Genomic DNA, 18,096 nt, shown 5'->3' on the forward strand with positions numbered 1-18,096 from the left:
CCTGTCTCAAAATAATTATTATTTGACATATCAAATTTGGGCACAGTTGACTAGAAACAAAATTCCACTGAGTTGAGACAGCTAGATCACAAAATTATTAGATTACAAAATATTAGGTTAGAAGTACTACTGCAGATGTTTAAACAAGGAAGAAAAACCTACAAGTGGCTAGAGGTCAGGAAAGGCTTGTTTCTAAAAGATAGAATTTGTACTGGGCCTTTAAAGATGAACAGTGTTGGCTGGGCATGGTGGCTCACACCTGTAATCCCAGCACTTTGGGAGGCTGAGGCGGGCGGATCACGAGGTCAGGAGATCGAGACCATCTTGGCTAACACGGTGAAACCCCGTCTCCACTAAAAATACAAAAAATTAGCCGGGCGTGGTGGGCGCCTGTAGTCCCAGCTACTCGGGAGGCTGAGGCAGGAGAATGGCATGAACCCGGGAGGTGGAGCTTGCAGTGAGCCGAGATCGCACTACTGCACTCCAGCCTGGGTGAAGAGTGAGACTCCGTCGCAAAGGGAGATGAACAGTGTTTACAAAGTTGGAGCAGAAGGGAAACTAGTGAGAATAAAAGCTTAGGCTACATATGGAGAATGAGGACGGGGAAGACACTGGACTGACTGCTCAGAGCAAAGTAGGCATGTTGAAGAGCTAAGTACTGATAGGAGCTAGATTAGCCAGGGTATTGAGAGCCTGGCAGAGTCGCTGAAATTTGATAAGGTAGAGATTAGCAAATCACTGTAGGTTCTTGAATGGGGAAAGCTTGAGAAAAGTTTTTTTTTGTTTTGTTTTGAGTCTTTTAAAGGCAGATCAATGTGACAATGGGATAATATAGATAAATTTTAGAGAAGGACTGGGATTCAAGGGAGGCTAGTTAGGATGCTGTTGCAATATTCTAGATAGGAATTCCCAATAACCCAAACCACAATTATAAAAGTTACATAGAATTGGAGGAGAAAGGGAAAAACAGGAATATTTCAAAGACAAAAACACTAAGATTAGTGACCAAATGCAAGTAAGATGGGAGAAAAGATAATTCACAGTATTCCCTAATCTCTAGCTTGGGGAACTGGAGAAATTGTGGTATCACAAACATAAATGAGGACATTAGGAAAAAAATCTATTTGGGAGAACAAGACTATTCAGTTTGGGATTATTGAAGCTGAAGCTATGATTTGACATGTCCTGGCAAAAGTTGGAAATAAAGAACAATCAGATTAGCCTGATAGTGGTGTGCAGGAAGAAGGACTGCAAATGGGACATCCAGGCTAGGAAACAGAAGGGTTTGGAGGCACAGGTGATACTTTTTTCATGACTTCTTCCAGCTGAAGGTGGTGCCTTTTCAAAAAGAAAGGAGTAAATAGGAATACAACAGTTGGCTCCCTAGATGGTGTCAAAGAACAAAATGAGATTTTATTTCTGGGCCATTGTTTAAGATCTTGGAACTGATGAGTTTTTGGCAAGAAATCAGGGGAGTCACGAGGAAGAAAAAAATATTTTCTTTTTTTTTTTTTGAGATGGAGTCTTGCTCTGTTGCTGACGCTGGAGTGCAGTGGCACAATCTCGGCTCACTGCAACCTCCGTCTCCTGGGTTCAGGCAATTATCCTACCTCAGCCTCCTGAGTAGCTGGGATTACAGGTGCACGCCAGCACACCCAGCTAGTTTTTGTATTTCTAGTAGAGACGAGGTTTTACCATGTTGGCCAGGCAGGTCTCGAACTCCTGACCTCAGGCGATCCGCCTATCTCGGCCTCCCAAAATGCTCGGATTACAGGCATGAGCCAGAGTGCTTGGCCTCTTTTTTGTTTTTTAAGTGGGAGGAGAGGAATTATTGGGAAAGAAATAGGAAATTGCTGAAAGGAAAGAAAGAACCAAGTGAAAAAATAAAGGTCTAAAAGAAATAATAATATTGTAGAAGATACCCAGTGTTTCATAAAGTTGTTATAGGTAAAAGGAAGCCACATTTATTGCTAACATTTATTGAGAGTTTACTATATGCCAGCACTGTGGCAGATTGTTTATGTGCATTATTTTATTTAACTCTTATAGTAAGTTCAACTTTTTTTTCCCCACTTGACATTATATAGTGGACATCGTGTTTTTTTTTTCTTTTTTGAGACAGAGTCTCTGTCACCCAGGCTGGAGTGCAGTAGCACAATCTTGGCTCACTGCAACCTCTGCTTCCTGGATTCATGTGATTCTCATGCCTCAGTCTCCTGAGTAGCTGGGATTACAGACACATACCACCAGGCCTGGCTAAATTTTGTATTTTTAGTAGAGATGGCGTTTCACCATGTTGGCCAGGCTGGCCTAACTCCTCTCAAACTCCTGGCCTCAAGTGATCCGCCCGCCTCAGCCTCCCAAAGTGCTGGGACTACAGGCATGAGCCACCGTGCATTTTTAATAGATAGATAGCATAGTATTGTCATTTTTAATAGATAGATAGCATAGTATTCCATTGTATGAACATTCATTATAGTAAGCTACAATGAACTCTCCTGTATGTATATTTTTGCCACATTTTTTGGTATATTCTTTTTCTTAAGTAACAGATAAACATTTTAATTCTAATTTTTTTGGATAATATCACAATTCAAAAATAAAAATGTAAAAAAAAAAAAAACCAAAAAGGTTTTCTTCCATTTGTGTTCCTCCTGTCACCTGAACCACTATTAGTTTTCTTGGTATCTTTATATAATTTGTTATGTAAGCAAATATAAATATGTATTATTATTCCCCCCCTTTTTTTATTCAGAATGTAAAAAGCATATTGTGATCATCTCTTTAGCATAAAATCTTAAAAGTGGTATTGCTGAGTAGAGGGTAGTTAAAATCTTTTTTTTTTTTTTTTTTGAGACGGAGTCTTGCTCTGCCGCCCAGGCTGGAGTGCAGTGGCCGGCTCTCAGCTCACTGCAAGCTCCGCCTCCCGGGTTCACGCCATTCTCCTGTCTCAGCCTCCCGAGTAGCTGGGACTACAGGCGCCCGCCTCGTCGCCCGGCTAGTTTTTTGTATTTTTTAGTAGAGACGGGGTTTCACCGTATTAGCCAGGATGGTCTCGATCTCCTGACCTCATGATCCGCCCGTCTCGGCCTCCCAAAGTGCTAGGATTACAGGCTTGAGCCACCGCGCCCGGCCTTTAAAATCTTAATACATATGGCCCAGTTGCTCATGAGAGAGGTTGTACAATTTAACCTTTCTACCAACAATGCGTGAGTGTTACTAAATTCATGTTATTTATGTTCTAATTTCAGTGTATTTTTATATCTCAAAACTTATGGGGAGTCCAGAATAAATATTTAAAAATCACTATAATTTATAAGGTGAATTCTGGTATTATACAGAATTGATTATACAAAATACTTTGGACTTATAACAGACAAATGCACCCAATGAGAAGGAAAGGTTTGACCTAAGTTATTATTTATCTTTCTGTGTTTTGCTTGTTGGATAGGTAAACAGGTAGGAAAGATGGAAAAATCCATTTGTAGTATAAAGATAGAAAATAGAGCTGAATGAAACAAGTAAGCAAAGAGAAATGGGGACAGACTTCAGATGAGAGTGAAAAAAGGGTAAACAATTCCAGTAGGTACCATAATCTGATAAGGCATATTGCCAGATCATCTTTTTTTTTTTTTTTTTTTCTGGACTACTGTTACAGCCTCTACTTTCTATCATTGAACTGGTGCATATGATTATAATAGGAATTAAATTTTCAATGAAATGAATGTCTTTTTGTCATTTTTTTTTCTTTAAATAGAATTGATTATCTGAAGAAATGGATACTTCTCCCTCCAAAAAATATCCAGTTAAAAAACGGGTGAAAATACATCCCAACACAGTGATGGTGAAATATACTTCTCATTATCCCCAGCCTGGGGATGATGGATATGAAGAAATCAATGAAGACTATGGAAATTTTATGGAAGAAAATCCAAAGAAAGGTCTGCTGAGTGAAATGAAAAAAAAAGGAAGAACTTTCTTTGGAACCATGGATACCCTACCTCCACCAACAGAAGACCCAATGATCAATGAGATTGGACAATTCCAGAGCTTTGCAGAAAAAAACATTTTTCAGTCCCGAAAAATGTGGATAGTGCTGTTTGGATCTGCTTTGGCTCATGGATGTGTAGCTCTTATCACTAGGCTTGTTTCTGACCGGTCTAAAGTTCCATCTCTAGAACTGATTTTTATCCGTTCTGTTTTGCAGGTCTTATCTGTGTTAGTTGTGTGTTACTATCAGGAGGCCCCCTTTGGACCCAGTGGATACAGATTACGACTCTTCTTTTATGGTATATGCAATGTCATTTCTATCACTTGTGCTTATACATCATTTTCAATAGTCCCTCCCAGCAATGGGACCACTATGTGGAGAGCCACAACTACAGTCTTCAGTGCCATTTTGGCTTTTTTACTCGTAGATGAGAAAATGGCTTATGTTGACATGGCTACAGTTGTTTGCAGCATCTTAGGTGTTTGTCTTGTCATGATCCCCAACATTGTTGATGAAGATAATTCTTTGTTAAATGCCTGGAAAGAAGCCTTTGGGTACACCATGACTGTGATGGCTGGACTGACCACTGCTCTTTCAATGATAGTATATAGATCCATCAAGGAGAAGATCAGCATGTGGACTGCACTGTTTACCTTTGGTTGGACAGGGACAATTTGGGGAATATCTACTATGTTCATTCTTCAAGAACCCATCATCCCATTAGATGGAGAAACCTGGAGTTATCTCATTGCTATATGTGTCTGTTCTACTGCAGCATTCTTAGGAGTTTATTATGCCTTGGACAAATTCCATCCAGCTTTGGTTAGCACAGTACAACATTTGGAGATTGTGGTAGCTATGGTCTTGCAGCTTCTCGTGCTGCACATATTTCCTAGTATCTATGATGTTTTTGGAGGGGTGATCATTATGATTAGTGTTTTTGTCCTTGCTGGCTATAAACTTTACTGGAGGAATTTAAGAAGGCAGGACTACCAGGAAATACTAGACTCTCCCATTAAATGAATACCTGATTATGATTATCTCCTTAATGTTCAATTAATACGTATACTGCCATTTTAATGTTTACCTATGAATGTCTTTTGTGTTATATAATTGACAGAGTGCTATATAATATATATACAAATGCAGAAAATTTATTCTAGTCTAATATATTCAAATACAAATATTAAATATATAAAATACGTTATGAATCTGGTATCTTTATTGGTATTTATCGGTGTCTTTCCAGGTAAATTGTAGTAGAAGGAGAATGTTAACTGCTATTACTAAATAATAGAAGACTCAAAGAAATGACTCCTTTCAGATGGAACTGAAGTTCAGAAATTAGAAATTTGTTAATGTTCAACAAAACTCCTTCATTTGTGAAAAATACACTATAAGGTGAAATGTTGAACACCAAACCCTGTTTTGTCATCTACTTGCATTAGAAAACTAGAAGTCATAGGGCTGGGTAAGGGAGCCTGAGTTGAGGCAGGAAAAGAGGAAACAAGGGAAAAGAAGTGGCTTTTTAATGACAATGGGTGGTTGTCCAAAGTTAGAACAGGAAATTGGTCTTCCCCTTATTATGGCCACATTAGGTGATACATAGGAAACAGAAATAGGGAGAAGTGTGGATTCTCGCCAGTCCCACCTAGTCCATGCCATTTTGTCCCCGATGTTCGGAGACTTAACGTTGGGGTAGGGTCTGCTTATCCTCAGTTATGTAGATCTCTTCCAAGGCTGCCCTTGTTTATGATTTTGTGGCTAATGTATGTGTGAACTGCAGTAAAGGTACTCCTTACTCCTGAAAAAGGCACCAACAGTAATCACAGTATAGCAGAAAATTGACATGGTATCCTGAGATTCTTTTCAAAAAGGTCTAAAAGTCTGTAAAAGGATATGTGATGGCATTAAGTCTAATTTTGGCCATTCTTACCAATTTAGCACAAATAAATGATATGGTGCTGGTTATTAAACTATTGTCTCAGGTGCACATTCCCCCTTCTATACTTTCCTCTGTAATGCTATGGCTCAAACCCTGCAAACTACATTTTTTCTATGCCAGCTGGTGTCTCACTAGGTTCCATCAATAAAGGGCATTAGAGGGAGTCTGGAAGGCAAAAGGCAGGAAAGGACTTCCTCCTTTCCATTTGTTTGCAGTTTCTGTCACTGTTATCCTAGCAACAAGCAAGAGCCCTTTGCCCCAGCAGCAGCAATTGATTTCAGCCTTAAGCTTCTTTTGACATCCTCCCCACCCACAACTAGTCTCATCATATCCTTCCCCGAAGTAGAAGGATCAGCCAGACAGCATCCTCTCGGGGGTCTGAGCAATACTCAGCCAGGTCATTTGTCTCGAGTTTCTGAGACCTCATAGTCCACCTTGATTCCCCCTTCTCATTAGATCTAACATTGATAGCTGCTCCCTGCAGCTATCACCTCTGGGTGACCTCAGTGTTCCCTTTTTGCTTTTTCAGTCAATGAAAACTCAATACTAAATCCTCTCTGTAGTAATACCATCTAACTTCTGATTTCCTAACATATCTCTAAACCTTCCCCAAAGGAAACTACAGCCATCAGCAGGGTACTGTGCTTTGAGAAAATGTCAACATTTAGGGATTACTAGACAGTGGCTCTCAATAGAAATTATGCAAACTGAAACACAGAAAAAGATTTGGAAAAAAAGGAATGAACAGAGCCTGAATGACCTGTACTAAGTACTGAGAAGTCTAGCATGAGTTTAATTGTAGTCCCAGAAGAAGAAGAGAAACAGAATGGGATAGAAAAAAAAAATTTGAAGAAATACTGGATAAAAGTCTTCCAAATTTGATAAAAGAATTAAAAAAGGGCCGGGCACGGTGGCTCAAGCGTGTAATCCCAGCACTTTGGGAGGCTGACACGGGCGGATCACGAGGTCAGGAGATCGAGACCATCCTGGCTAACACAGTGAAACCCCGTCTCTACTAAAAAATACAAAAAAACTAGCCGGGCGAGGTGGCAGGCGCCTGTAGTCCCAGCTACTCAGGAGGCTGAGGCAGGAGAATGGCGTAAACCCGGGAGGCGGAGCTGGCAGTGAGCTGAGATCCGGCCACTGCACTCCAGCCTGGGCGTCAGCGCGAGACTCCATCTCAAAAAAAAGAATTAAAAAAGAAAGAAAGAAAATGAGAAAACAGCAACCCACAGATCTACAGAATGAAATGAACCCCAAGCAGGATAAATAGAAAACCAAAACAAACATCACAGTGTAATGAAACATCACAGTGTAACTTTTGATAAATATAATGAAAATCTTAAAAGCATTCATAGAAAAAGACACCTAGAAACATCAGTATAACTTTTGATAAACAAATATAAACAAAATCTTAAAAACATTCATAGAAAAAGACATAAGACATACAAGAAAACAATGATAAGAATTACAACTAGTTTCTCACAGAAACAATGGAGGCTGGAAGACAAGAATGACATCTTTAAAGTGCTGAAAACCAAAACAAAAACACCCTATGATGGCTTCTCATTGCCTATAGAATAAACTGTAACGTGCTTGACTTCCATAACCTGGTTATTGATTGTATTTCTAGCTATCTTTTGCTCTAGCAATATTCTACTGTTGTTTAATGCCTTTTTATTATGCAGGCTCCTCTATGTGGACAGCTTTTTTCTAGTTAATTGCCTGACTAACCTGACCACACAACTCCTTTCCCCTGTGGCTTAATATCCTCTTTGCACCTATCTATTTTTGTATTTACTAAACTAATAATAAATATCTGTTTACATGTCATTCTCTGACACTGGTTTGAGCACTTTTTTTTTTTTTTTTGAGATGGAGTCTTGCTCTGTTGCCCAGGCTGGAGTGCAATGGCTCGATCTTGGCTTACTGCAATCTCTGCCTTTCGGGTTCAAGCTATTCTGCCTCAGCCTCCCAAGTAGCTGGGATTACAGGCGCACACCACCACGCCAGTCTAATTTTTTTTGTATTTTTAGTAGAGATGGAGTTTCACCATCTTGGCCAGGCTGGTTTTGAACTCCTGACCTTATGATCCACCAGTTTCAGCCTCCCAAAGTACTGGGATTACAAGCGTAAGCCACCACACCTGGACTCTCTGTAACAATTTCTAACTATAAGCTATCAGGTTTCTGGGAAAGGTCTTGACATGGAGGCTCATTTTTCCCTTTCTTGTGTTCCCAAATTCTTTTATTTGGGATTAATAAAGTAAGCCACCTGCGTGTTTTTAATCGTAGACAGATTAGCTGCCCATATCCAAAGCGCCACCTGTAGTCCCTAGATAAGTTTTGTTTTTGTTTTGAGACGTGGTGTGATCATAGCTCATTGCAGCCTGAAATTCCTGGGCTCAAGCCATCCTCCCACCTCAGCCTCCAGAGTGGCTGGGACTACTGGCTGGGACTACAGGCACATGCCACTATGCCCAGCTGATTAAAAAAAATGTTGTAGAGACAAGGTCTAGCTCTGTTGCCAGGGCTGATCATAAGTTTTGACTTACATTTTCTTGTTGCCTGATTCTGGTTAGTCCCTGATCCACTCAGCACTAATTAGCAAGGCTGATTCCTGTTTTTTGGTTTGAGTTCCCCTGAAAGAGAGGAAGCAGCAGCCATGTGCATGTTTATATTTGGAAGTTGGGGAGACAGACTGTGAAAGGAAGTCTCTGGGACAGCTCCCACCCCATGAAAACATGTACTGCATCCCTTCTAAGTGCAATTTCATAAATGCCTTTCTGCCTATCTGCCCTTCCAGTCTATGCTTTCCTTTTTCATTGCTGTTTCCTTATTCTTCTTCTTTGACTCCTCTTTTGCATATATTTTTGGAGGTTTCTTAAATTTTTTTTTCAGAGTTCCTGGTAAGAATGAGTGATGAGAAAGATTAAAGAAGGAAAATTAAGATAAAGTGGCTGGGTGCTGTGGCTCACGCCTGTAATCCCAACACTTTGGGAGGCTGAGGTGGGTGGATCACCTGAGGTCAGGAGTTTGAGACCAGCCTGACCAACATTGTGAAACCCATCTCTACTAAAATTACAAAAAATTAGCCAGGTGTGGTGGTGTGTGCCTGTAGTCCCAGCAACTTGGGAGGCTGATGCAGGAGAATTGCTTGAACCCGGGAGGTGGAGGCTGCAGTGAGCTGAGGTGGGGCCACTGTACTCCAGCCTGGGCAAAAAAGCAAGACTCCATCTCAAAAAAAAAAAAAAAAAAAAACTGAATGTATGACTTAAGCATATTTCTTTCTGGGTTAATTTTCCCCACTTAAGGTGGTGGTAAGCTACATGAAGGCAAGAACTGTATTTCTGTCTTTTACCTGTTGTATTTGATTTCACACCTTCTGCCTCCATCAGATGTTAAGTATGTAATTAGAATTAAAATTGAGCCAGGCTGTGCTAACAATTTGATGGGTGATTTTGCGGCAATAGTTTTAACTCTGGACAAGTTTCTTCAAAAATGAATATAATATTAATATCTCAGTCTGTAAACTTTATAAAATGTATCAACAAATAAAACCATTGTATTTGCTTGGGCTGCCAAAACAAAATACTAGATTGGGTGGCTTACACAACAGAAGTTTATTTTTTCAAAGTTCTGTAGGTTGGGAGGTCCAAAAGAGGGTGCCGGCATGGTCAGTTTTGGGTGAGGGCTCTCTCACTGGCTTGCAGATGTCTGTTTTGCTGTGTTCTCAAATGGAGAGAGCTCTCTGGTGCCACTTTCTATAAAGACATTAATCTTATGGGATTAGGGCCCCACCTTTATGACCTAAGTTAATTTTTATTACCTCCCTAAAGGCCTAGCCCCAAATAGAGATGGTCCCTGACTTAAGATTTTTTTGACTTTATGATGGTGCAAAAGCCATATACACTCTAGAATCTGTACTTTGAGTACCCATAAAACCATCCAGTTTTTCATTCAGTATTTAGATTACATGAAATAATACTTTATTAAAAAATAAGCTTTCTGTTAGATGATTTTGCCTAACTGAAGGCTAATGTAGGTATTCTGAGCACGTTTTAGGTAGGCTACACTAAGCTATGATGTTTGGTAGGTTAGAAGCATTAAATGCATTTTTGACTTACGATCTTTTCAACTTATGGTATTTTCAATTTATGGTGGGTTTATTGGAACCTAACTCCTTTGTAAGTTGAGGAACATTTATATAGTCACATTAGGAGTGAGGGCTTCAGCATATGAATTTTTTGGGGGGATGCAATTCAGTCCATACCAGTCATGATAAAACATGCAAAGCTATTTAAACCCTTAGAATAAACTCAAAATCCACCGCCAATATTCACTTTGGATGCCAATAATAGAATGTAGACATAGAGTAGCTGTTGCCCAGTTTCATGGTCTACTTGTCTCAGCCAACCTGAGGATAGTACAGCATAGACAGATAGATAAATTTGTGCTTGACCTTGTGATCCTACATATGGCAGGTTGTCTTAGTCCCTTTAGTGCTGCTAGAAAGGAATAGCCAAGGCTGGATAATTTATAAATAAAAAAGGTTTATTTGGCTTATGGTTCTGATGTCTGGAAAAGTTCAAGACTGAGCATCTGCATCTGATGGGAGCTTAAGACTGCTTATACTCACAGCAGAAGGCAAACGAGAGCTGGTGTGTGCAGAGATTACATGGCCAGAGAGGAAGAAAAAGAAGGGAAGTGCGACGTTCTTTTTAACCAGCTCTCGCGGAAATAAAGAGTTACCCCCTTCCCAGGGAGGACGTTAATCTATTCATGAAGGAACCACCTCCATGACCCAACACTGCCCATTAGTCCCTACCTCCAACATTGGGGATCAAGTTTCAACAGGAAGTTTAGGGGGACAAACATCTAAATTACAGCACAGGCTAACCACATGCATGCATTACCAATCAAATAATTTTTAAGTTAAATGCAGAAAACTGCAAACTTTTGAGACTTATAGCCAGGGCCAGGATTAAAATAAGTATTAATGCCTTAAACAGTATTTACTGACCATCTACCCTACTACAAGGCCCTAAGGAGAAACTGAACAGACATGGTTCCTGATTCAGTGGAGTTTACAATCTAGGTAGGGATACAGGCAAACCATTTCAATAGCTCGGATGGAGAAAATACCTATGCTCCAAAGAAGGTACCTAACTCAGCAAACTTCCTGAGGAGCGACCCTAAACTGAGCCACAAAGATGGTTAAGAAGAAACGAGGCGGCTGAGCGTGGTGGCTCACGCCTGTAATCCCAGCACTTTGGGAGGCCGAGGCTGGCGGATCACGAGGACAAGAGATCGAGACTATCCTGGCCAACATGGTGAAACCCCCGTCTCTACTAAAAATACAAAACAAAACAAAACAAAACAAACAAACAAAAAAAGCTGGGCGTGGTGGTACACGCCTGTAGTCCCAGCTACTCGGGAGGCTGAGGCAGGATAATCTCGAACCCGGAGGCGGAGGTTGCAGTGAGCCGAGATCGCGCCACTGCACTTCAACCTGGCGACAGAGCGAAACTCGTCTCAAAAAAAAAAAAAAAAAAAAAAAAAAAAAAAAAAAAAAAAAAAGAAAAGAAATGAGGCAGGTACTGGCAAGGGTAAGAACCAACTTACTGATACCTCAGTCAGTGGCTGGAGCCCTAAGAATGGGCAGACCTGGCTCCAAAGGTCCTCTTCATAACACTACTGCCGCCAAGAATGTAATGTAAGTAAGCTGCCCAAGCACGAGGACACTTTTAGCGGGCCCTCAGTTTCTTTTGGTCTGTGCCTCAAATTAAGCACATGTCTTACATTTCTCCCAGGTCCCAATTTTCAGGTCTGCTTTTCTTTGTTTTTCTTTGTCGCTCCCCGTTCCTAAGAACCTTTCGCTGGGAAGACATTCTTCAAGTGCAGAAACCGGGGGAAGCTCCCAGAGCAGTGGGGGCTGAACTCAGGACACAGTCATTCTCGCTGTGGAGTCTCTCCTGCGGCGCTGAGGAGGAAGGCTCAAAGTAACCAGCCAGAGCAATCGCAGAGGGAAAAGCCAAAACGGTTCTGGTCGGCCCGGCACTTCTCACCCTCCAGCTCGCTTCGCTCCGCGGCGCAGCCTCCGCTCCCTCCACACCACGCACGGCGCTTGATTGACATGTGGGCCGGCCCAATCCCAGTGCGGCACAGACCGCTGTCGCATCAGGGACCGGGAAAGGGGGCGATTGAACCTATCAGATTGGGCCGAGAGTGGGTTTCCTGCCCGCGCGGATCCGCCTGCCCACCGCGCGTGCCCCGCCCCTCTCCCGAGAGCTACGCGTCGGCGGCGGAGCGCAGGCCTCGTGCCGTTACGGCCATCACCGCGGCCGCGGTGGCGTCCTGGAGCCCTCCTCAGGTGAGCTGGAGCTGCCCGGCTCGGCAGCAGGAAGGTGAGACGGCCTTGCTGGCAGGCAGACACACACCCACCCCCCTTAAGTCCGCTGTCCATCCACACAGCCTGTTACTCGCTGCGTTGCTTCCTCTTCCCAGCTGAGTTAGCCCGGGGGCGCAGTCTGCAGGCTCGGAGCTGAGCCGGAGGGGGCGCGGAGGCTGCTCAGAGGGTCCGAACTTATGCACCGGGATTCCCCGAGGCCCTCGGGCCATTGCCCCGGGGAGGGCTACCCCGCGGCCTCCTTGTCAGCCCCTGGAGCGCTGCGTCGGGGTGAGAGCCCGGGCGGACGCCCCTGCGAGGCTGGGAGGTCGAGTGTGCAGGCGCGCTGGCTGACTTGTCTGTTTTCTCCTGAAAAAGACCTTTTGCCAGCTGTGGCGTAATCCGAGGCCGGGAAGGTAGGGACGTGGTAGGAGGAAGGGCGCTCTCACCTCCAGCGCGAGAAGAGGGGAGGCGGCAGGCTGCGCGGTGCTGCGGGTGGACATCTTCGGGACGCGACCTCGCCCCTCCCCCCACCCGCCGACCGTTTTCTAGTCCGGGGCTGTGACTTTAATCGTCTGGACCTGCTTCAGATTCGTACGCGAGTTGCTGGGGCTGTGAACTTTTGACTTGAGTTGTAATATGTTTGGTTAAAAAAAAACCATTTCGATAGGTTTTGTAACTTTTCTTCTAAATTAACATACAAGTTAAATTCGCCGTTAGAAGCTCAGGAAGCTGAGTTTTGTTCAGGACTGAGGACGTAGAAACCTGTAGAAAGGCTCTCGGAGTCAAACTGATGAACTTGGAGTCACCTGAACATAATTATACACGTTAGATTAGGTAAGAAGCCCTAGAAATTAGGAAAGAATGAGGTTAAGGAGAATTTCCTAACCCTTCTTTGGGTGGGGAGCAAAGCAGCTCCATGTCCCCCCAAAACGGGTAAGTGTTGCTAGGAGGTACTCATTTTTAAAATCTTACTTTGTTAGACTTATGACAAACCATCTATAACGATTTCTTCAGCACCTGGAAACCAGTGTGCCTAAACTCTCAGCCTTCAGCGAGGTCACACAGTAAACGGAGAAATAACCTAGGAAGAAAGTTTTGTTCGGTAATTGTCAATAATATTCAGTTCTTTTCTTTTTAAAACACTTTATTTTCTTGTGGTAGTGAAGTCAGTGATGTTCTTCAATAGGCATCCCATTCACAACTTGATAGTAATATGCACTGGTTGATAAATGATACTTTCTTTTCATCTTGACCACAAACTCTGAGACGTCTTTGGGAAAATTGTGATCTGTGGGAATTGTCTTTAATATCCATAACCATAGTTTGCAGAGTGTTCAGATCTACTCAGCTGTTGGCTCATGTATTAAATTTTAAAATGTGTACTTATTTTTCCAGGCATTATCTTTTGTCCAGGTTTCTGCAGTGCTTTCAGGTCTAACTAAATAAAATTTGAAACCTACGTGTAATGTTGGCCCGGCGCGGTGGCTCACGCCTGTAATCCCAGCACTTTGGGAGGCCGAGGCAGGCGGATCACGAGGTCAGGAGATCGAGACCAGCCTGGCCAACATGGTGAAACTCCGTCTCTACTAAAAATACAAAAATTAGCCGGGCGTGGTGGCACGCGCCTGTAATCCCAGTTGATTGGTAGTCTGAGGCAGGAGAATTGCATGAACCCGGGGGTCGGAGGTTGCAGTGAGCCAAGATCGCCACTGTACTCCAGCCTGGCAACAGAACAAGACTCCGTCTCAAAAAAAAAAAAAAAAAAAAAAAATTACGTGTAATGTTTTGTTAGATACTGAAGGAGACCCAGGCAGGGTAGTTCAAGCCTGTAATCCCAGCACTTTGGGAGGCCAAGATGGGAGGATAGCTGGAGGCCAGGAGTTTGAGATCAGCCTAGGCAATACAGTGAAACTCTGTCTCTAAATTAAGAAAATTAAAAAAAAAAATCAAAAAGGAAAATAATAAAAGAGATATTATGTGATACTTCATGGTTCTGGGTTTTTTTCTTTGCTTTTTTTTTTTTTTGTTTTGAGACAGAGTCTCACTCTGTTGCCCAGGCTGGAGTGCAGTGGCACCGTCTTGGCTCACTGCAACCTCTGCCTCCCAGATTCAAGTGATTCTTGTGCCTCAGCCTCCCCGAGTAGCTGGGACTACAGTGTGTGCCACCATGCCCAGCTAATTTTTGTGTATATATATATATATTTTTTTCTTTTTTTGTTGAGACGAAGTCTCGCCCTCTCGCCCAGGCTGGAGTGCAGTGGCACGATCTTGACTCACTGCAACCTCTGCCTGCCGGGTTCAAGCAATTCTCTGTCTCAGCCTCCCTAGTAGCTGGGATTACAGGCGCCCGCCACCACGCCCGCCTACTCTTTGTATTTTTAGTAGAGGCAGGGTTTCATCATCTTGTCCGGGTTGGTCTTGAACTCCTGACATTGTGATCCACCCACCTCGGCCTCCCAAAGTGCTGGGATTACAGGCATGAGCCACCGCGCCCGGCCTGTATTTTTAGTAGAGACGGAGTTTCACCATGTTGACCAGGCTGGTGTCAAACTCCTGACCTCAAGTGATTCACCTGCCTCGGCCTCCCAAAGTGCTGGAATTACAAGTGTGAGCCACCGCACCCGGCCTATATTCATTTTTCAAAATTCTTCTAGAGTTTTACCTTTTTATTGCTTTGTACTTTTACTTTGTCTTATTTTACTTTTTCACCATTGTGTTTTTCAAAGCTGAAGGTATATATGATGTGATTATTATAAATCACTTGTCAGGAAGACTTAGTGAATACAGATACAGTTCATTTTTAAAATCATGGTTTAATAATTTTTAGAATTTATAATATAGAAAAATACCAAATATTCTTTATCTGCACTAGAAAATTAAATGATTATTTCATTGATAAGTAAAATTGAAGGGAACTTTTAAAATCACTGAGCCTTTAACAAATTCTCTATAAATACTGTGATGTTAGGAAGATGGCAAGGCTAAATATGACATTTAAAGATTTAAGACAACTTTATGTCTTGCTGATCCTCACCTTAAACTCTAGTGAAGATAGAACTGATAGTCTTCCCATCAAAACTGATTCCATATGCTGACTTTGTTTTGGTGACATTACCATGCTTTCAATTGCCCAGACACAAACTTCGGTGTTATCTCTATGCACATAACAACATTGGCTGATTTTTGCCAGCCATTTTTGTCTTTGAACTACTCACGGGCCTTTAATTGGATTTTCTGCTTGGTTTTTCTCTCTAGTTAATATGGCTTCCTAAACCTTAGAATTATGCTTCAAACATCCTTCACTTTTCAGAAACCAGTGATAACTCTGTTATCTTCAGAGTATAGTTCAGAATTCATAGCCTTCTAACAGTCTGCTCAAATCTGTTTTTCTGGGGCCAGCACTATTTCTTTATAGGAGCTGTCCACTCTCACCAAACCAATCTCTAATTCTTATTTACCCTTTGTATTTTTCTACCTTCATATCATTCCTTTTTCTTTCTTTCTTTATTTCCTTCCTTCCTTCCGTCCTTCCTTCCGTCCGTCCGTCCGTCCTTTTTTTTGGTCTCGCTCTGTTGCCCAGGCTGGAGTGCAGTGGTGTGATCTCGGCTCACCGCAACCTCTGCCTCCTGGGTTCAAGCGATTCTCCTACCTCAGCCTTCCTAGTAGCTGGGAGTACAGGCATGCGCCACCACGCCTGGCTAATTTTGTATTTTTAGGAGAGACGGGGTTTCTCCATGTTGGTCACGCTGGTCTCAAACTCCCGACCTCGGGTGATCCACCCTCCTTGGCCTCCCAAAGTACTGGGATTACAGGTGTGAGCCATTGTGCCCGGCCTCTTTCCTTTTTTTTTTTTTTTTTTTTTTTTGAGACGGAGTCTCGCTCTGTTGCCCAGGCTGGAGTGCAGTGGCTTGATCTCAGCTCACTGCAAACTCCGCCTCCCGGGTTTACGCCATTCTCCTGCCTCAGCCTCCCGAGTAGCTGGGACTACAGGCGCCCACCACCTCGCCCGGCTAGTTTTTGTTTTTGTATTTTTTAGTAGAGACGGGGTTTCACTGTGTTAGCCGGGATGGTTTCAACCTCCTGACCTCGTGATCCACCCGTCTCGGCCTCCCAAAGTGCTGGGATTACAGGCTTGAGCCACCGCGCCTGGCCATTTTTTTTTTTTTTTTTTTTTTTTAATTTGAGGCATCTCACTCTGTCACCCAGGCTGGACTGCAGTGGCACCATCTTGGCTCACTGCAACCTCTGCTTCCTTGGTTCAAGTGATTCTCCTTTGTCAGTCTTCTGAGTAGCTAGGATTACAGGTGCATGCCACCACGCCTGGATCATTTTGTATTTTTAGTAGAGATGGCTTTTCACCATGTTGGCCAGGCTGGTCTTGAACTCCTGACCTCAGGTGATCCACATGCCTCGGCCTCCCAAAGTATTGGGATTACAAGCGTGAGCCACTGCGCCTGGCCAGGTTGCCTAGTCTTGAAACAATTTTTGTTTCTCCTAAATTACCAAGTAGCAAATGAAGTAAAATTTTGTTGAAGTTTCGCTTTTGGTCCTTTGGTGCAGCCTTCCAAATGTTTTTCCTGTTCCCCATGTTGCTTGCTTATTCTCTTTTCTTTTTCTTTTCTTTTTTTTTTTTTTTTTTAACAGGGTCTTGCTCTGTTGCCCAGGCTGGAGTACAGTGGCCTGATCACAGCTCCTTATTGTAACTTGAACCTCCCAAAGGCCAGGGTTATAGGTGTGCATCAGTGCCTGGCAATTTTTTTTTTTTTTTTTTTTTTGTTGCAGAAATAGGGTCTCACTCTGTTGTTCAGGCTGGTTTTGAGTTCCTGGCCTCAAACGATCCTCCCACCTTGGCTTCCCAAGGTGCTGGGATTATAGGGGTGAGCCACTGTGCCTGTCCTGTTGCTTTCCTTACCCCTTGTTATTTTAGTATTCCCTTGGTTTTTGATCTTATGTGGACTTGTATCATAGAATCATAGAATTATTGCTAGAATGTTGGAATCCAACCTTGTGTATTATAGATAAGGAAACTGAAATACAAATAGACTAGATGCACCAAAATTCAAACATTTAGTGATGGGGTCAGAACAAAGACTCTAACCTTAATCTTCTAATGTAAATTCTGTGTATTTATGAAACCGTACTACTACTCATCTGTTGTAATTTTGCATTATTTGCCTCACATTATTTTGCATTTTGTGTATTTATGCCTTCTCATAGATTGAAAACTTCAGGGCAGGGGAACCTTCATATTTACATTGTGAATTTTTATTTATTTATTTTTTTAAGACAGTTTCACACTTTGCCCAGGCTGGAGTGCAGCGGCGCTGTCTCGGCTCACTGCATCCTCCGCCTCCCGGGTTCAAGCGATTCTCCTGCCTCAGCCGCCTGAGGAGCTGGGATCACAGGTGCCCGCCACCACACCTGGCTAATTTTGTATTTTTAGTAGAGACGGGGTTTCACCATGTTGGCCAGGCTGGTCTCAAACTCCTGACCTCAAGTGATCCGCTCACCTCGGCTTCCCAAAGTGCTAGGATTATAGGTGTGAGCCACCGCGCCGAGCCTTACATTGAAAGTTATTTAAACAATGATTTAAAGTCTGTATACAGTTTTTTTCCCCCATGCTTGTTAGATGTATTAACATCATTAACAAAAATAATATTGTCATGTTTACCGTTGAGTTTTTTTTTTCTTGAGACGGAGTCTTGCTCTGTCACCCAGGATGGAGTGCAGTGGCGCAATCTCGGATCACTGTACCCTCTGCTTCCCAGGT

General features: G+C 42.7%; 2 protein-coding genes across 6 annotated transcripts in view; both read left to right on the plus strand.

The window, feature by feature from the left end:
• SLC35G2 (solute carrier family 35 member G2) overlaps nucleotides 1–5,202 on the plus strand; it is a 36,788-nt gene extending 31,586 nt beyond the window's left edge. For all 3 annotated transcript variants that reach the window (XM_010364819.1, XM_010364821.1, XM_010364820.1), the window contains exon 2: nucleotides 3,758–5,202. In XM_010364819.1, coding sequence (XP_010363121.1) covers nucleotides 3,776–5,014 — 1,239 coding nt within the window. In that variant the 5' untranslated portion in view covers nucleotides 3,758–3,775 and the 3' untranslated portion in view covers nucleotides 5,015–5,202. The remainder of the gene's footprint in view (nucleotides 1–3,757) is intronic.
• Nucleotides 5,203–12,191: 6,989 nt separating this feature from the next.
• The window catches only part of NCK1 (NCK adaptor protein 1), a 95,982-nt gene continuing 90,077 nt past the window's right edge, over nucleotides 12,192–18,096 (plus strand). Inside the window, exon 1 of one of the 3 annotated variants that reach the window (XM_010364817.2) lies at nucleotides 12,192–12,342. The gene's annotated coding sequence lies outside the window, so the exon portion shown is untranslated. Of the gene's footprint in view, nucleotides 12,343–12,488; nucleotides 12,740–18,096 lie in introns of those variants that run through there. The other 2 variants (XM_010364816.2, XM_030934424.1) reach the window with 2 other exon arrangements.

The sequence above is a fragment of the Rhinopithecus roxellana genome, chromosome 1 (assembly GCF_007565055.1).
Source record: "Rhinopithecus roxellana isolate Shanxi Qingling chromosome 1, ASM756505v1, whole genome shotgun sequence".
Taxonomy (NCBI): Eukaryota; Metazoa; Chordata; class Mammalia; order Primates; family Cercopithecidae; genus Rhinopithecus; species Rhinopithecus roxellana.